The following is a 20,859-nucleotide window of genomic DNA, read 5'->3' as shown; positions in this document are numbered from 1 at the left end:
GACAGACACACGAGAAAGATACAGAAAGATTGTTATCAGGGTAATGCTATGAAAACAAAACAAGTAAGAAATGATTAACTGAACAAATTATCACTAGGGGATGTACCAACAATTCCTGTTAAGGTAAAACAGGCAAAGAAAAACATAGTTTGATTCTTTGTTACAAGAGGCAAAATTTAAAGATCAAAATCTTCCTTTCGTTATTTTCACTGTATGGGAAGAAAGAGAAATGAGTCCTTGCTTTAGTGTTTACATTTCTGAGAAAAATTAAAATAAAATTTCAAGTATGCAGATTCACAATAAGCTGGTACCAACAGTGGATAGCCAACAGTACATATTTTCAAAGTTACCATTGCTTTGAAATGGAATGGAAACTCATTCCTGATTCTTAACTCACCTGCAATGGACTGAAATGGGTCCATCTTGGCCAAACTGCTCTTTTGTTTTATGGACTTGGCCGATGAAGTCAATAAATCCTTCTCCAGACTTTGGCACTCCTTGCTCTGGCCAATCAGTGAACTGGAACTGCCTCACGGTTCGGGACTGCCCGTCCTTCAGAGAGAAAGCCACATACCCAGCCACAAAAGAGAATGCCAGGAGGATTCAGCCAGTACATGGACCACCACAGCAGGCGTGATTTTTTCCAAAAAAGGAAAAAAAGGTGGGGGGGGGGGCAGTTAGAAACATGTCTAACTAGAAAATTAGTTACATTTGTGTCTTACCGGGTATTAACACCATCTACATTCACATATATTTAAATTGCAAATGTGTTTAGTCTCACAAAGCCCAGTTAAAAACCTGAGTTCTCATAGTCACCTAGTTCCCATGTTAGTAAATGCTCCTGAGCCTCAAAGTTTGCCTTCAAAACCAAAGTGGAACATATACACTCCATTTCAAAATTTTCAGAATCCAATAACTTCCTAATATTGCAAGGAATATCTGGCCATGTCATCCAGACCCCAAATTTTGCTGCTGTCATGATACGTTCACATCTGTTGTGCTTGCTTATTTCCAGCATTGTCAAATGACAAATAGTGACACTGAAAGGATCTGACACAAATTGGGTAGCTGCTGCATGGCCCCCATGTCTCAGAGGTATACGGTTTGTAGCCATGGCAGGGGATACAATGTGTGCTAGGAGAGTACACTGTTGAGTGGGAAGTGAGGCATCCCTCCAGGAGATAGAACAGATGATTAGCAAATAAATGCTGTGTACTGGAAAAGCACTCCTTCTGGGTGACCACGGGAATTAAGGTGTCTGTGGAGGGCTTTACCACAGACAAACCAAAAACTAGATTCAATAAGTGTCTTTTTTAACTAAAGTGATTAGGCAAAATTGCTCTGATTTATGAAATATAAATGGTTTGAAAAGAAGAGATTAAGGCGCTTCTAATTCCTTCTGGAATTTTAGAGTGTTTTTGGAAGCACAATAAAAGCAAAAGGGACTCTCTGTTTACAGAAGCAAGAATAACAACTATGACCATCAACTTTCTTCCCTGAATCAACAGAGAGAAATAATCAAAATTCCAAGCTTAGAAGGTCTGATCTCATTTGAGGAGGCCCTGCTCCCAGTTAAGGCTTTAACTCAGTCTTCCTTTCCATTTCTATAACACCTCTGTCCTCATTAAAGTCCTTCTGGATACAGGTGTGCATGTTCCCAAGATTCTGGGTAAGTAGACAGAGACCCAGTGTTTCTCATTCAGTCGTACTGAGGCAAGAGGATGGCTCAACTTGAGATGAACACACATCACCCAGCCTGGTGGTTTTTACAGGAACATGGTAGATTCCTGACTGGCATCACTTGAGAATTGAAATAAAACAGGACGATCACATCAACTTTGTGAGATTGAGGAACATGAAAATAACTGCTTGACCCCATAACTTTAACTTAGGGATGGTTACCATAGAAGCATGATTTAATTCCCTCTGTTGCTGAAAAAGGTTTGGAAAGCATGGGAAGGGAAGCCAAAGGCTAGGTAATACAGATTTGTCTTCCTCTGCTTGTCCTGGGGATTTCACGTCTGACCACAGTTGCTTTTAACAGCAAGAGGAGGTCATGTGCACAAACCTTTATGATTTGGAGGAAAGCCCGCCTGACCCCATTTAAAGGTTACCTGTTTAACAACACTGTATTCTCACATGTCAGCTTGCTTTCTAAACTGGGAAGTTGAGGCTAGAAACACACTAGGAGCACAAACAGCAAAGGCTATGGCAGCTAAGAAAAGTATATACTTAGAAGGAGGCTTTTAAAAAAAATAACAACATGTGAACAGGTTCCTGCTTCAACATTTCTTTTCCTTATTGTGATCAGATTTAATCTGGCCAAGTGAGGAGCAGTAAAGAAGCTGTCTCTGCCATTAGCAGAGCCTGGGTCCTACACTTTGTCATCAGAAATGGCTGGTGAGTTTGCTTGGAATGCACTCAAAGTTCTTACTCACACATCTATCTTCAAATTCTGAAAGGGCATGCTTTTTCCTTTTTTTTTTTTTTTCTTTTTTAAACAGTGCGTCACCAAGGCATGCTTGCTTGGGCAACTCAAAATGAGACCTAGGGACTTAGCAGCTGTCTTGAGTATAGTCACCTGCAGAGTAAAGACTTCAGACTTTCTGGGATTAACAAGTCTGTCACCTGGGCCAAGCAGCTTGCTGACCAATTTCTCTTTCACTTTAGGTCAACAGCCAGGACCCAGCTTTGGGGATTAGCAGATAATCTCTAAACATGAGTATTGGTTGAGAAAGCTGCTTTCCAGAAAAAAACAATGGGTCAAGTAAATAGCTCTACTCTAGACTTTCATTCAACCCACCCACTGTGACAGTTCCAAAAACAAAGCAGGGCTTTGGACTGATCCTGCTCACTCCTAAGATGTGTTTGCAATCATGGTTTGAAGCTGGCCAAAGGCAAGGATATTAAAGTTTATGCATAGAACATCTTACATCGGAGCTGAACCTTGGACTCAACAATCTAGATAAGAAATGCAGAATGAAAGTTAGCCAACAAGGGTCATGGGTGCACAGCTCTCATGGACAGACACATTAGCACACTGAGGAATAAACCATGCCAGGAATCAAATTAGAATGTGCAAAGCTTGTCAGATTCTTCTAAAGAATGCCATTTGCTCTGCAGTTTTAAAATCATACCAAATTAACCTCCAAGCCCACACGACCTAAAGGGCTTAGCAAAGCAACAACATATTTACAGCCTCAAGTAATAAAGAAGTCAAAAAAGCTCTGAAGAGAATGAGCTGAGAAGGTGCATGTAAGCGCAGTCAACCAATCAGTAAATGCTTCCCAGCGCACACACTCACCCAGTGCATCCCCAAAGTTGGGCTGCCAGATGTTATATTTGAATGGAAGCCAAGCCTGCGTTTGTGAGAAAACTTGCCAGACAGAGGAAAAGTTAAGTCTTATATTTAAAAAAAAAAGTCCTCCAGGATGGGTGACTTCTTTTCACTTTGGGAGTATGGTCACTTGGCAAATGTTTCTCCCAGAAGTGCCTTTTAGACTGCTTTTCAGCTAATGGTTAGGAGCATAAGACTGTGCAAACTTACCCTGGCATCTGTGACCTTGAATTCTCTTAGGATGTACTGTGGCATATTGTACTCAGCCATGGGATCTACAACAAAGTACTGGTATCTTGCAGATCGTTCTGCTGGCCAGTACTGGTGACATTTCTCCTAAAAAAAAAAAAAAAAAGAAGATTAATGTCAAGCTATGTACAGTGTAAATAAACTTTATCATCTGTCTATATATTTAATATCTTTCTTTCCTTAATAAAATTATAGAATTTAAGGTCATTCTGATTGTATGTGGCTTATTTTCTCTTTGAAACCATAGATTCCCCAAGGAAAGGGAAATCGTGTGGGTCAATGCTTGCCGATGGTATCAAGTATAGAACTTGGAATATAGTAGGTGCATAATACACATAAGTTGAACACTCAGATAGGTTAAGCGTCTTCATACCTATAAGTTAGACAAATAATTACATCAGTCCTTTGATAGAATGCTGGCCATGTCAACTGTGAATTGCACCACAACAGTAAGTGCTCACCACTGGGATTTGGAATGAAGAGAACCATCACGTATAAATGCAGAAAGAAACCTCTGAACTGACCTGGTCCAATCTCCCTCATCAGCTGAGGAACCTGCAGCCCAGGCAGTTTTAATGACTTGGCTGAGTCTTGCAGAGAGTCAGCCAAATCAGAAAACTTAAGTTATTTTCCTAGTTTGGTATTTTTTTGCTCTCTCTGTGGGCTCTAAAAGTTGAGGTTTAGGTGCATCTCTACCACTGAACTTATACAAAGAAGAGATAAAAAATACCTCAAGCAAATATGGCAGAATGCTTGTGTCTCTTAAATCTAAGTGGTAAATCCTTAGGTGCCTCTAATACAATTTTATGTATTTTTCAGGATGATCACTTTTTAAAAGTAGATCTGAGATTACCGGATTACTTCCTTAGGAAAACTATGTAACTTTCCAACCCTTTATTTGGTGACAATGGACTATAAGCAAGTAAAAAATCTGCCTCAAGGGTGAAAGAAGGTTAAGTTCCTTCATACAGAGAAATGATGACACACAGGCTCCAGCTCGTCCAGAATGAAGGGAAGGGCAAATTACGTCTAGAGTCAAAACAAGTCAGACAGGGTATCTACTTTCTTATTTGTCTCTATGACTGTGCTTCAGTGGAAATAAAGTACTACATCTTTCTTCAAAACACACAGATTAAAGAACTTTTTAAGGTGGCTTTGTAAGTTAAAAACCAATAAAGACTAATGAACAGCTCAGAACCTCTCCAGAGTACCCTGTGTTTCAAACAAATGACACTGGCACTTGGGTTCTTAAAACGAAATCTTCATTTCTCCATGGAATGGATGTGTTATGCGGAGACACTCACTCTGCCCATCTCACGCAGCTTCGTGAGCATCACAACGATGGTGGAATTGTGTTCCCAGAGCATCCGCCAGAAGTCTTCAGTGGTCTCTGCCAAGGGCCCCTGGGTAGCAATGTAAGCTTTCTGTTGTCTGGATCACAGAGGATGAAAATAGCATGTTACAGTAATCAGAAAGCAATGAAAAGGCTTCATACTGGATATGTAAACATCAAAGCTGGTAGTAAAAAATGAAAACATATTATTACAATTGCAGTAAATTCCTTTTAAGATTGTGTAAGCAAATAAGGACATTTAACACATTTTGGGGATTTTGCAAAAGAAATTGTTTTGTTAATATATGATATATGTCTTTATTTTTTAAACTTTAGAGGAATGCTGATAGCTCAATTTCATGTGTCATACAAATAACTTAAGAAATTCCTAGTTCAGCAGCTTCATTTTATAGAAATGACTCTTACACACAATCTATTAAATTTATATAATAAGGTGCCAAATAGTTTATTTGTTAACTCCTTCCACATCCAAATTGCTTCTGAAAGAAGAGTGCAGGACAGTTTAAAGGCTCCTTGACTGCTTCTTCCTACTATCCAAAACAAAACAAATACCAAGGGACTGAATGCTGACCTATGCACAAAGAAAAATACTTTGAATTGAGATAAAATTCATTCTGCCTATGAAACTAGGGCACATGTAAATATTAAGGCTTTGGACTGTCAGGGGAGCAAGACTATATACCTGTATCCATCAATAAAACTGGCATTGATATAATCAGATCCTTCTACTCCTCGGATGGGCTGCAGGCATACCCTTGTGGATTCATATGGCATAATATTAACAAGGCGATTTTTGAATTTATTACATGGAAGATTGGCACTGATGAATCTTGAGGTGTGAGCTTTAGAGCTGGCTAGACGCTGTTGAATAGAAAAAAAAATACAGATAATTTTAGCCTGCGGCTTGACTGCAACATACCCTCTTCAGCTATAAAGGTTTTGTTTACTTTAAAGCAAATGACTATTTGAACTTCACTGCTTTTCACTTCTACTTAATAACTCCATATAGCCTATGGAAGATTTAAACATTATGTTCTGAGAGTATGATCTCTCATTTTAAATTAGGTACAAAAGAGCCCTAGGTACTGTGAGGAAGCATAGAATAGAAAAGGGAAAAAGGAAGAGTGTTTTATAGTCAGACACCCAAGGAGAAGATCAAGTGAATCTTATAACTTCACCAATTTGAAAGGTTAAGAAAGACAATTCCAGAATGACTTGCTCCTGAATTACCACATTCAATTCATACCTTAAATTCGAGCTCCATTCCTGTGACATTCTCTCCTGTTTCTATTTGTGTCAGCTTCTGAATGTAGGCATACAAGTTTCTAGCTGGCACTTCGGTATTTCCACAAGTCACTGCCTCCAACAGTGCATCATGGATAAAGATGTATTGGTCTTCTGTTTGAACCATGTAATTCCTCTGGGCTCTCATTAAAGTTACATGGCCATAAATATCTACAGTTTTTTCATGCTTTATTCTTTCTAACATGGCATCTATTACAATGAAACAACCAGTCCGGCCAACTCCCGCGCTACAAGGGAAACAGAAAGGAAAAGTCCAAATGAATCTATCAGGAAACCAACACATCATAAATTTATCTCCATTATTTTTAGTAACTAGGTTTTAAACCCATTAATTCTACTTAAATAGCTATTGTGATTATTTTGAAGCATTCTAAACCAAAGGGTGGGGAACAAATTACCAAGTAAAATTAGATTGGTTTTCAAATGTAAAAATATTAAATCTGTTATCTATAAAAGTGCCCCTTGATCATGTAACACAAAGTAGACATTATTGTGAAACTATTATAAAAAAAACACACTTAGGCTTTTTATATTAAAAGATATTTTAAAAATTGGTCAAGATCTAAGTAGGTTTTATCTTTTTACAAAACATTTCAGTCCATTTTAGTTCAGTTTACAAAGAAAGAAAAGAAAAAAGAACACTAGTAAATCACACAACTTGAAACATTTCATGTTCTAAAACTCAGCAAGGAAGTTTTAAAACCAATCCAGTGGAAAGTATATAATTAAAATATTAAAATGTTGTTACATACTAAAAATAGTACAGTGTATTCCAATGGAAAGAAATTCTTAATAAAAAAGCAATCACCAGAGAGTGTGGGTGTGTTTCTTGTTTTCACTCCTTTTTTTTTTTTCCAGAGTTGAATGTATTTTGAAATTACAGGTGAAATTCAAGCATTCTGTGTGGGAAAATAAAAAGCCTCAATCTTTGTTACTGAAGAAGCCGTGAGGCTTTTTTTTTTTTAACTCCATTACTTCTGGACTTGTGGGTTGTTTTTTAGTTGGTGCAAAACGATTCAAAGAAGAGGAGGTGAGCGATCAACAAAGCAGAGACAAGATTTGCCACTCCAAGGAGACAATCTAATTCACGGAACTGGATTACAGAGTCAGGTGGTTGGAACATTGGAATTTCCTCGAGTGTGGAAAAGAATACTAATGACACAACACGTCTATGTTCTTAAATCCAAGGTAAGCTTTTTTTGTCTCCTAACCCTTTAGGCTGGGTCTATTTATGTGTCAAGTATGGCTGAATCCAAAATGTTTTTCTCCTCCTGATCATGGATGTTCTCCTGGCTGGGAAACATGTAATCAACAGGAATAGGTATATATCAGCACCTTAGACACCAGACTACAGACAGACTCCTTCATTCACCACGTGCCACTGTTTCCCATCATTTATAACCTATGCGTTCATTTATTTGTCCATCTGTGCAATGATAATGTACATCTCAATTCAGTGAACAATAAAGTAATTTGCTAAGGAACATACGGGATATAATGTTAAAGGTGGACTAGATCCTACCTAGCGTTCAGAGTCTATCAATGGAGATAATACTTTACAAAACTATTTATACCTCAATTAAAAAAAGAAAAAAAAAAAGAATGTGTTGGTTTTGTGGATGGATGATGTAGCATTTGAACCAGATCTTGAAGGACAGGAAGGATGGGGAACTCAGGAGGCTAGAATAGCAAAAGAAACAGAATGGCTTTTGCAGTCATACCAGTGGCTCTGGGAGCTGCACATAACATTTTCATAGGCCTGGTGAAGCGCTGGTGCAAGGAAGGTACCAGAACTCCATATAAATGCATTTAATGAGCACTAGGGTACCTGATTCCACTGCCAAGTGGCAGGAAGGTGGTAAGTGAGCATTCTGTAACAAATAATACCTTTATTTAACTACTGAGCAGTATAGTTAAAAACCAGCCTCCACGCAGGAGCCCTGAGGTTTGGATAGTAGGCTAAGTGGGAATAGGATATAACCACTATTTTAAAATTGTTTACTTTTTTATGTTCTGTCAGTCATAGAAGGTGACTCTGTGTATCTAGTCAGAGAGCCTTGGATACTGACTCTAAGACTCCATCAGGATTTAAACCACAAAGTGACATGACATTGAGCTGTAATGCAAAAGCTTTATGTGACAAAGAGTTTGAGAAATGAAAGCACATTTCTAAGCACAAAATAATTAGAAACTTGATGCACTGAGATCCATAAAGTCCCATTTAATTTAGTTTGTTTTACCAAGTAAACCTTTAAGGTGGCAAATTTCCCTGACACTCCCCACCTACTCACTTCCCCACTTCCCAACACCAGGCAGGATTACAGTCACCCTCTGTCCCAAATCCCTCAGTGTCTTATATACCACCCTATCTAAGGTGTATTGTGAATTAGTTTGGTAGGACTATCGTCTGCAAACGACAGAGTGTATCTTGAGAGCAACATTTCTGTTATATTTGCCCTGCACCCAGCATACCCTGTGCAATGACATTTGTGAAACAAGTGAGTGAATTAGTGACTGACACAAGGGGCCTAGTGTAATGAGTGGCCCATCCAGGTTTGGTAACAGGATCCCTCAGTCAGTGAAAGAAATCCTACAACTGACAAAGGTTCAGAACCATGTGGCGAATACTTGAAGGCTGCTCCACAAAGTGTTCGATGGAGAATAGGGGGACAGGAAAATGCCTTAAGTGCTCCCCACATCTTGGTCTCCTGATATGCCAGCACATTGCAATGAAAAGAAACTAAGTAAGACTTAGTCTGGAGGCGGGAGGCAGCCCCCACATTTGGCAGATTCTAAGACTACGGAAATCTTTTTGTGTTTTTCTGTTGTCTTTCTAAAATGTTTTCATCCTAATTGTGCATTGCTTCTAACCAAATATAATTTCATGCAGTATTTTCCTAGTGGAAACCACACTGTAAGCCTTGTAACTGAGCCCTATGTATCAAGTCACATCTAGATACTGGCAGGGATATTTTCTCAAAATATGCATCAAGGGCCATTCCAAATGTCTGGATGAGGTAAGGTTCTGTATTCTGACAGAAAGATACCACAGACTCTTGCAAAATTGGTAGAAATAACTATAGATCCTAACAATATCAACCTCTTCATAGTGGTAATAATATATTTTTTTTCTCAAAAAATGAGGAAGGAAAAAATCCAACATGTGCCTATGTCTAAATCTTGAATTGTGGGAGGAAACAAAGAGAAGCTATGACTTGTGCAAAACCTATTTTTTCCCCTAAACACAAAAGATTGTTAACTTTCCAATCTTGCTGTTCATACAACGCCCCTGGAACTTTCTTGTTACCTCTTTTCTAGGATAAAGAGTTCCTGGGGGTTTTAAACGTTAGGGTGTCTTTTAGCTTGAAGTGAGACCACGAGGTTCAAAATACTTTTGTCAGATACTAATGGCTGGGCGTCCTTGAGAAAGTCACTTATCCTCTCCTTGTTTTCCTGTTTTTCTTAAATCATGATAGTGATAATTAACTCGTTAATTATCTTGTGAGTTTTAAGGCTGAATTAAACATACAGCGTGCTTTGCAAACATAAAGGAAGATGCAGTTGCTTTGTAGGTGTCAACCCCATTTAAAAATTCTACCTCTGGAGCTGACAACAAGAAACAGGCATTGTTAATGCTGGGAAAATTTTGATAGAATCACCACAGGATCATTTGAGATTAGCCTTGCTTTAATCTACCCCCTCAAGCTGCTCTCCCTTTTCTCCCCATATTTCCAATACTTATGTTTGAAGAAGTTTCTGCATTCACAAGTATTGTCAGGGTAAATGAGATGGCAGTAAAGCGCCTTCCCACTACAGTGCTTAGTGTCCTGGAGTCATTCAACAAATGTCTGTCAGTGTCCTTTCCCCTTCTAGGATTCACATTTGGGAACTTCCCTGAAGTCATGTAGCTGATGGTAAATGGCCAAACAGGAACTCCAATGCAGGTTCTGAGATGCTACACTTCGGCACCACATTTCAGGGCATTACCCTTGCTTCCCACTGCTTTCTGCCATCTGAGTAAGAAACAATTGCCAGACATGGAAACTTTCTTGTGACCTACCCCTCTGTAACAGTCCTTTAGTGATGTTCAACTATCCCTAATGAAGGTTCCTTGAAAAGTCCTTCTTCCTTGGTATCTCTGACTGATTGAGGGATTATGGGGAACATCAGATGCTCCCCTAGGGGTTGATGGTAGGAAGGGAGGAGATTTTATAATAATCTCAACGACAAATAACCTGAAACACGTAGCCTATGAAATTAGCCAAAAAGATCTATGACTCATATGGAATGTTTCCATGGACTCTAGGACAGGGTGGAATTGGAAACCAGAATCAAAGGTGGAACTCTAAATGTCATCTTTAGAAGTCTGCTGGCACCTCTTTAGACTGTGCCTCAGTATGTAAGGTTTTTTCTGTTTGGTTCCTGTGCTCGTTATCCTCCTGCTTCTCTGGGTTCTTCCATCTGTACCTCTTTCTCTAATTTACATACCTCTGCCAGCCCCAAAATGTAGATAATGTCCCCAAAGTTCTGTCCTCCTTTCTCTCATTCCCTTTCATGGTTCAGCAATAATCTTCAAACAAATGATTCCTAAAGTGATAGCCCTTTCTTTGAGCATAAGGGAGACCTATATTTCAAACTGCTCTCAGATTTCTCTAGAAATAAACAGATTCCAAGAATAATCAGCATTTTCTCTGCTCAAATCTGCCCTTCCCACTCTCACTCTCCTACTTGACATTCAGATCTAAAATTTAAGAATCGGCTTGCACTGTTTTTGCCTCTTGCCCAGCACAATAACAAATTATAAGTTTCTGTGCATTCAATTTCTACAGTTTTATTTAACTATCCATCAGTGGTGTGCCAGAGCTGGCAAAAGCCAATTGTTAAATTCTCAGAAATTTTGCTTAATTATATTAAAAATGACGGTAATGCTCAAAACAGACTGCCTCTTAATTAGTTTACATTTGTCCTCTTGAGGTGAAAATATTATATAATGACGTGCTACTGAGTATTTCTCCCCAGCTTTTGCATTCAGTTATGTCATATTTATAGCCTGGAACCGGCCATCATGGGAGTACTTATACCAAGGAAACTGGCAACTACTACTCCCTCCTCCCCCCTCCCCCGTCACTTGAGAGCTGGGGCTACACATTACCAGCGCATAGACTGTCCTAATTCATCCATTCCCACCACCAACCAGGGACAGAGTGGAAAGTGAGCATTACTTTGTTCTTCTGTCCACATTTGTTATTGCTATACTATGCTCTTTCATAACTTTGAAGGCTGTTATCCCACCAATAATTACTGAGTGCCTATCATGTGCTAAGATCTCAGGGAAGTGGTAATCAAAACAAACATGATCCTTTCCTCATGGAGATGATGGAGGGGGGGATTGGATATTAATAATCATATGAATAAATATATAACTACGAATCTCAACAACTGCTCTGAGGTCAATGTGTAGAATGCTGGCAGATCACCTTTGAGGAAGCATCATTTAAATTGATATCTGTTATAAACAGAACTGTATCTCCTCAAAATTCGTATGTTGAATCTCTAACCCCCCACCATGACTGTATTTGAAGACAGGGTCTTTAGGGAGGTCATTCAGGTTAAATGAGGTCATAATGTTGGGTCCCTAATCCAGAAGAACTGGTGTCCTTAAAAGAAAACAAGAGATAGCAGAGATCTCTCTGTGTACAAGCACACAGGAAAGGCCATGTGAGGACACAGCTAGAAGGTGACTATGTTCGATTAAGCCCAGAAGAGAGGTCTCCCCGGAAACCAACCCAAGCCACCCTAATCTTGCCCTTTTGGCCTCCTGACCTGTGAGAAAGTAAGTTTCTATTAGTTAAGGCACCCAGTCTGTGGCACTTCGTCAGGGCAGTCCTAGCAAACTAATGCAATACCTAAAGGACAAGGAATGATTTGCTGAATTAAAAAAGGTGGAAAAGCTTTTGAGGAGAAAAAGTACCCCAAGAAGAGGTCCTGGGATGGAAAATAGCTTAGTATATTTGACTAACTAAAAGAAAGCCAGGGTGGCTGGAAGACAGTGAGGGGAAAAGGGCATGTTCCCCATATTTATTTTCCATTTTAAGGATTGTTCACCATTTTTATTACATACATAACTGTATTAACTGCAATTATTTAAAATAATTCTCTTTTACTTTTCATAGTTCACTTTTATGACATGGCTCATCTACTCGTGAGTTCTTTATTTTGATACATTTATTGGTTTGCTGAAATATGTCTTTGAATAATGCTTCGCATAAAATACACTTGGATGGTATTCTGATGCCTCGTATATCTGAGAAATTCTTTATTTGCTTTTACATAGGGCCAACAGCTTGGTTATGTGCAGGATTACTGGGCTCCAGTATTATCTCCTCAAACTCTAAATATATTGCTCCACTGTCTTCCTTTGTATTTTGTATATTGAAGAAGTCATAGGCCAGTCTGATTTTTGGTCAATAATAGCAATTTTCCCCTAAGTATTTGTGGGTTTTCTCTTAAATTCAGAGATTCAAAAATGTCATCTGGATGTGTCTTAGGCACTGGTCTCACCTTTCTATCTGCATGGCTCTCAGGCCATACTTTTGTTACAAGAGCTATGGCCGCCTTTCAGCTCCAGGAAAATTTAACACATGTTAAGCTCTTCCACCTCAGGGCTTTTGCTTATGCAGGCCCTTCCTCCTCCTCCTCATGTCTACCTGTTGTGGTCTACCTTCCTTCAAGGCTCATCTCACAGGCTGCATCCTTGATCAAGACTCTACCCTTGTTTTATTCGTTCTTAGATCCTTCTGACAGTGTATAGTTCTTTCTTGGCAACTGCCTTATCTTACTTTTGTTTTCTGGTTATTACCTTTATGCCAGTTGATGATCTCCTTGAGGGGAAGAACAAGACTCTTCCCTGTCTCTACTATGTTGGACAATTTCTCATGGCAATTCCCATTCCCAGGAAATCAAAGGTGCTCAACTTGAGTTGCAAAGTTAAAAAAAAAATTAAAAAATATTAAGCCTTCTTCTGAATCAATGACACATACAGAAATATTCTCCCCAAAGGCCCCAGCAGGGGAATATCCTCTCATACATGTTGACAAAGATAAAGGGAGTTCTTCTAATTTGATAAGATGGAAACAACCTGTGCTTATGCTTGACTCCAGCTGCTAAGAAATAACAAATCTCAGGCACTACATTTTTCTTAAGAAACTGAATGCTGAACATTCAGAGCTTTTAAAAGAATGCCAGCCTACTTTTGTTTGAATTTCCACGTTCCCACAGCAGCACATATTTTACTTCCTTCTCCAATTTACTCTATTTTTCACCCATCAGTATCTGAGTGCAGTGCACCTCTCAAAATGAAGGATTGTAGTTCCAAAAGCAAATGCATTTTTCTTTGATCATGGAAAACTGAGCTCCCCACAGCAGCGATAATGATGGGACCCTATTTAGGGCTGTTTGTTTTTCATCATTTCAACAGCCTTCAACCTGAAACATGATAAGGACAGCAAAACTGATAAACCACCCTTATTTTTATCTATTCTTTCGGAGTAGTTGCCAAGCACAGAGACAGATTTTTCTAAATATCTTTGGGGAAAGAAAAAAAAAAAAAGAGTGCATAACCCTGTGCTTCAGGCTGAGGCCAGCACAATTCAGTACATTTATTATGTTACAGAAAATTCCAGCAAAAAAGGAAGAGGACAGCACTTTTAAATCACGTCTAGGATTAGGATGGTCTCTGTTACCCTTGGAATAAAACCAACTTTCTAAATTACCCTCTAGTGAGGACAATAATTCCACTAAAGTAAACCAGATTATTGATAAACTTTTGCCTCAAAAAAAAAAAAAGGTTTCAGTGAGTGATAGTTATTCCAGTGTTTACAAGCTGAATAACTATGCAATCCATTAAACAAGTACGCCTACTAGGAAATTGTTATTACTTCAGTATTATCATTCATCCAGTTGCAACATTTGTTTTCAATTTCTAAAAACATGATTGAGTTAGTCCCATGAGTTGAAATATGCTTAATGTCCCGTGATGCGATACGGTAGTAATGTGCAAAAGGAAAACATTAAGAGGCATAAGGGGGCTATTTTGTACTAAAATCATTCTGGGTATTTGCTTGAAAGTTGGCTTTTCTGATTAATCTGGTGGAGTTTTAATGCTGACCCTTTACTGATATTTCAATGATCTGGCAAAGGAAGACAACAGAATTAGGAGATTTTACAGATCATTTAGTTGGGTGCAAAGACAGTAAAATATGGACCAGAAATTACGGTGAGCATTTTCTACATATATTAGCTCGTAATCTGATTGGATAGTATATTTCAGCTGTAACAGGAATGGCATTTATGAACTACAAGGCTATTTAAAAAGGAATCTAATAGAAAGGATTGAATTTTATGACTGAGATGTAGAAGATTAATCAGATGACTATTCTGATAAAACTGTGATGTGATCTTGATATGGTTGCTGTTTTGAAAGTTTTCTTTCTTTTTTTTGACAAAAATTAACATTTAACTTAATATGCATCTATACTACATCTCTAGAATATTGAGGGCTCTCTACAAAAAACAGACCCATGAGTATTTTAGTATTACATTCCCTGGCATTTCTTTTAACTAGAATGACCAGAGAAATTATACAGATTTCTTGGATATAAATATTCATCTGCCTAATTCACTTTTACATATTAGTATAACATACAAATCAAAAAAATTTTTTTGAACAAATTGTCATCGAAATGCAGTATCCATGCAATTAAGCAGTTTGGGAGGGCAATTTTGCAGTGTTCATTAATATTTAAAATTCACATATCCTTTGACATAGCAATTCTAGAAATCTGTCATGGAGGTACCTGTACACATATGCACAGAGAGCTTTAGAAAGGGATTTTCATTGCAGCATTATGTGAAGTAGGGAATTAATATGACTAAGGAAATGGTTAAATAAACTATGGCATATAAATACCAAGAATACTATGCATCAGTTAAAAGAATGAGGTAAATCCATGTATTGACAAAAAGAAAGATTTCTAAATATGTTGCAGAGTGATATATACATCATGATAACACAAATTTTTTACAAATCCACACAATATGATATATATTTTTATATGCATACATGTTGATGCAAGAACTTTATCTGAAAAGATACACAAATTATACCAATAGTTACCTCCTAGTGGAGACTAGAACTGGTGATGCTGTGGTAAGGGGGTAGTCTCACTTTAGTTCAAATGTGTACTTTTTTTTAGCAAGGACAGCATAATCAGTAAGAATAGAATTAAAAAGAAAAATAAAACAATGGATAAAAAGAAATATAAAACAATGGAGAAAAAGTTACTATTATAAAAATATGAAAGATCAATAAACAGTTGAGGGCCCAAAAAACTAGAGAAGGGGGAACCTCATTCACTCTAGCTTGGGAATACTGCCCAGAGATAGGTTCTCAGGAGAAGCCAGGGTGCTGTTGGCAGCTGTTTGCAGCCTGGATTTGTTCCTGCTGTCAGGTGCTGGCCTTTAAGGAGTGGGTTCCAGAAAGAAGATATCATAGAAAGAAGGATGCTTAGTAAAGAGTTAAAATAAGCAAACAGTAGGATGAAATCACCCAGAACATTGATCACTCTAGAAGGAAAAAGTGCATTGCATTCTTAGGTGGCATCCTCTGATGATCCAAAGTTCACACTTCATCAAAAGAGAAGAAGCAGAGATTAAGCCCAGAACAACTGACCTGACAAGGAGCCTAGTCTAGAATATTGAGAGGTCAAGGGTAACCTACTCATCAAATTCCCTCAGAGCATTTTATTTTTCCAGACGGCTCAAAGGGGATTTCTTAAGAAGAGTTACGCCTATAAAAATCCAAATCCACATGGGCATAACTGACTTTTTTTGCCCAAATATGTTGACTCAAACAGAAGTCCTCCAAAGACTTCTTTATGATCTTGGCTCTGTTCTCACATTGTCTGCCAAACACATTCCTTATTATTCTTAAAATGTGATGCTCAAGATAAATTAGAAGGCTAATATGTTTATATAAAGAACACCTGAATATGCCATAGCACGGTTTTATTATACTGATGGAGAGAGACCATTAGGCAGAGATAAAGCAGACTCAGCTGGTCCTTATAATTGGTAGTTAACTTGAATCTGAATGAGGTCACTCAAATGATGCTATGGAATTATAAGGAACTATATCATTTTCACAGAGATTTTCTTTATAAATGCCATATCAGTTCAATCTAGATTCTAAGTTTTGTTTAGAGTGACACAAAATTATCCACATTTTGAGAGCGGATACAACCATTAACCAAGTCTGCCAAATAAAGCTGCACAGGTTGCGTGCTGCTCAATCCAAAGAAAGTACCAATCACATAGATTATGCCGTGTGTGACCTGTGCAGTCCACACAGCAAGCAGGCTCCCCATCAGCAACGTAAGTGCTGCTACTCCTGACTCAAGTTAAACAAGAGTCAGATGGACGGATGGACAGATGAACTGATGAACTACTGAAAGGTATTTGGAAGATATTCAAACTTCAGCAACTTTATTTCTATTGTTTTGCAAAGTAATGTTTTCCCACAAGGGCAAGAATTTTGGGTTTTTGTTTTTGTGTTTTTGCGTTTTAAAAATGAGATTATCTTCATTTAAACATAAATGGTCCAGTGGTTTTCAAGGCTCTTATCAGGGGTTACAAATTGGTAGCTCTGTGATTTATTTAGTCCTTTTGTTTGATTCTTACAAGCTTTTGTAAGGCAGTGAGAATCTCAGTCTCAATACCGTCCGTTTACCTACCACCTTGTCCAGGGTCTGCTTAACTTTTGTGTCACCCCCCTGCAGACCTCCAGCAGGCCTTTGTGTTGGTGTCCCCAAGGGCCTGATCTGGCTTCTTAAACTAAAAAGTTTCTGAATGAATGCATCAAAACTGCTCACTGCTTCTTCCAACTCCTCTGCCTATTTCGATTTTTTGAAGGAGGAAACTGAGGCAGGGGTAGGAATTTGACCAAGGCCATGCAGCTGTTACTAACAGAAGCAATACTTGGGTCCGTGTATCCTCTTTCCCAGATTCATGCTTTCAGCAATGGAGTTTTACTGAAAACAAGATGACAGTTTTCCTTAGAGCACCCCAGACAGACCCAAGGTCCATCATTATATCCATTTAGGCTGCAAGGACATTGACCCAAAAAAGCTCTCTGCTGTGCCTATAATTGTCCTTTCTTCATGAAACATTAGCTCCCTGACTCTTTTCACCTACCCAAAAAGAAAGGAATTAAGTGGCTTTTGGAGCACTGTCAAGACAGATCTTCATGTACCTGCTGTGTATTAGCTAGTTGTACTGATGTCATCTCTGTTTCAGATAGATGAATGGCTTTCTCCCCAGGCATTTATGCATTGTATGTCTATCCAAGTGGTCTGTACACATTCGCAGGCAGTATTAAAACATAGATGCCTGGGCTCTGCTTGACAGAGTCCAATTCAGTAAGTCCAGAGTGGAACTCAAGATTGTGCATTTCCAACAAGTTTCAAAGTGATACTGATGCCGCTGGTCCCTGGGCCATATTTCGGGTAACAAGGATACTGAAGCACTCCTCTTCTAATATTTTTATAAGTAAATGAGGGCCAAAAGACGTATCAAATATACTCCTAAATATCTACTTATGTATGTGTATATGTGTATTCACATGAATTCATGTGAATTTTTAAAAAAAATCTTGATCTCATTCTTATATAGGATTTTTTAACCTAATGGACTTAAAACTTCAATGCAAAGGAGAGACTGCAAAAGCTGCTCTCAAAAAAGATGTGGTTTCTTTCTTTCTTTCTTCCTTCCTTTCTTTCCTTCTTCCTTTTTTTTTTAAGGGCAAAAACCTTACTATCTCCAGATACCTGCAAATGTATGCAATTATCTTGCAATAGAACTCAGATGCCAGAAGCCCACTTTGCAACTTTTCTTTGCAGGAAACAACTCTGATAACGAATGAATCAGATACTGAGTAATAAGACCCAAAAGTATTTTTTCCAAAGAGAGAAAGCAAGCAATAGAACCCTGATTGGAAAGACATAACAAAGATAACAGAACTATTTTTAAGCTTCATTTTATGACCCAGGGCATAGCAAAATAGGTTGAAATAGAAAGCATTCATGCTGATTACATGAAATCAAAATACACGCTATTCAATGGCAGCCAACATGTAAAAAAAAAAAAATGCAGCTCAGTTTATGCAATGAATTGCAGTGTTTTTTCAATGTGGGAATATTTCAGAGTACATTACAGGTACAGCTGGGAAAACTCCATGATACCCCTGTCAAGATCTCAGCTATTTGGTTATAAAAATATTTTCACATTTCCTGCAGATGTCTAGATTCCTTTCTTTGCTGGTAATTTTAATTCAGAACTTATTATTGACAGCTGTATGTTCTGATAGACCCTAATTGCTCTTTTACCAGACTCAGCTGTGAGCAGACTGATTTCTTTTTCCTTATAGAGTATATTACATATAAACACAAGCAGGAAAAAAAAATAACCAATTAACTAAATACGTGTGCATAAACTGAATCATTGAGAGCACTGATCAAGTAATATCTCTAACTGCAACATAGGTCAAAGGAAATTACAGCACTTAGAGTTTACCGTATTAAATATAATTATATGGAAATATTCACAAGCGTTCAAATATAGTGATGATGAGTGGCAGCATCTGAAAATTTACCCGTTTAATTAAGAAAGTTATAAATGACTACGTTTGAATAACCGACAGGGCATTTAATCTACTGAAGGATTAATTCAAGGATATCTATCTGCCACACTGTATGCCTAGAGCCTGAGAAGCCTGCCATAACCAACACTAGTCAAGAGGAATCGAACATACTGTGAGATCACTTTGCTATGCAGACAGTCCTTTCTCTGGAGGGGAGATTTTCTGGGGACACACCAACTCTTTTCCTTGCTCTCCAATCACTGCTTTGGAGGAGCTGCTTTCCCTAACTTTACCAGAGGAGGAATACAGTTTGTTCAAATCAGAGCTATTTCCTCTGGAAGATTCTCTTCAAAGGCAATGCCTCATTTTAGCAGCTCCCCAAGAGGTTACACGAACAGCTTGGCAATGTTCATTCTATCAAATGCCTCGGCAGCCTTTCTCATGGAGTCTAGGCCAATTTGGAGACCCCAAGCTGCCTTCCTTAGTGGACTGGAATCCCCTGAAGAGGGGTAAACCAAGGGCTGGATTCAGTGGAAACCATATAAGCAGCAAATAAGACTGTATTTGAGAAGAGCAATAGCTCGTTTTATTTCCTGTCTGTCTGTTGTGGAGACGAGGGAATGTGGTGATCAGGGATGAGCAAACTGCTCCTTAGTGAGGGACTCATTCAAAGGAAATGAACTTTTTCTTAACATCAGGGACACTATATGGTGCTTCCCTTTCTGGGGGCACTAAGTGCTTCTCTTTGCTGACTTAATCTACCTCATATAGGGAGGAAGATATTGGGAATAGGTTGCTGATTACCCCGATAATTCTCAGGGACGCAGCCTACATTTCCATGAGCACCAGACATAATGCTACTTAGAATGCAAGCCCCAGACTCAACATTTATACAGCCTTACATAATGAATGTAAAGTAAACTATGGGGCTAGGTACCCACAAAATCTGATCTACAGCCAACTCTCAGCCGTCCCCCAGCCAACTAACAATGGAAACCATTTTATTTAGCATTTAAGAATAATGCCACTATCCTTTATTATTATTTTTACCTACACAGCACAGATTATACCATTCAGCATTCTTGTATGGCTTTGCCCATGGTATTGCTTTGGATACTGACACTTCTGCTCAACGTTCACTTATCTGTCAAATATCTACTGAATGTCTATTTCATACGTGGCATCAGTCCAGGGAAGAGGGATGCAATGGTGAACGAGACATCATTTCTGATCTCATATCTCTAACGTTTGGATGTTACAGTCCAGGGAAGAAATTCAGTTTTTGCCCAGGGAATTAAATACTCACCACATTTAAATAGGCCCCCCCCTTTTTTCTCGAAGGTTCACTTTTTACTGGTTAAAGTAATTTAAATATAATTAAAGTATTGAATGAGTTGACAAAATTATTTTATTTTTGTGTAAACATGACAGGGAAAGTAGTATGATGTGATATGCTCATTTTATGAGTTAATTTGGCAAATGGAAAAAGCATGAATTTTACAGATTAAAAATTGTCTTTTCCAACTGCAAGATATGGATATTTGGTCATTTACTTATCCTCCTTGAGCCTCAGTTTTCTTATCTGTAAAATGTAAACCCATTCCTTAAGGTTGCCATAAGGCTATTGTTGGCAAAATGTATTTTAACTAATAAATTCTTAATAAATGTTAATTTCCTTACTCTCCTTTTCCTATGAATCAAGGACCTGGAGTTGAATATTTGACTTCAGTTAGCCTAATGGCAGAGTAGATATGCATGGTTTATATTAAAGACGTACACTAATGAATTTATGAAACTAATATTCCATTTTATTTCCTGATTTCTATCCTCTGATGGGAAAAAAGGTTATATGTTATATACAACTGAATCAGATTTGAGACTTGGAAGAGAAATTAGAGATGCTCTAATACACTGGTTCTC

The 20,859-nt window shown here is 38.2% G+C and overlaps 1 protein-coding gene across 18 annotated transcripts in view; it reads right to left on the bottom strand.

Moving 5' to 3' along the window:
- Positions 1-20,859, bottom strand: part of PTPRD (protein tyrosine phosphatase receptor type D) — a 1,875,536-nt gene that overhangs the window by 8,292 nt on the left and 1,846,385 nt on the right. For all 18 annotated transcript variants that reach the window (XM_074361573.1, XM_074361575.1, XM_074361574.1 and 15 more), the window contains 5 exons: positions 6,187-6,472; positions 5,623-5,801; positions 4,891-5,017; positions 3,548-3,673; positions 398-552 (listed from right to left, as the gene is read on the bottom strand). In XM_074361573.1, coding sequence (XP_074217674.1) covers positions 398-552; positions 3,548-3,673; positions 4,891-5,017; positions 5,623-5,801; positions 6,187-6,472 — 873 coding nt within the window. The remainder of the gene's footprint in view (positions 1-397; positions 553-3,547; positions 3,674-4,890; positions 5,018-5,622; positions 5,802-6,186; positions 6,473-20,859) is intronic.

This window comes from Camelus bactrianus, chromosome 4 (genome assembly GCF_048773025.1).
Source record: "Camelus bactrianus isolate YW-2024 breed Bactrian camel chromosome 4, ASM4877302v1, whole genome shotgun sequence".
In the NCBI taxonomy this organism is placed as follows: domain Eukaryota; kingdom Metazoa; phylum Chordata; class Mammalia; order Artiodactyla; family Camelidae; genus Camelus; species Camelus bactrianus.
Note: the sequence above shows the minus strand (reverse complement) of the source record. Positions and strands in the feature narration are given on the sequence as shown.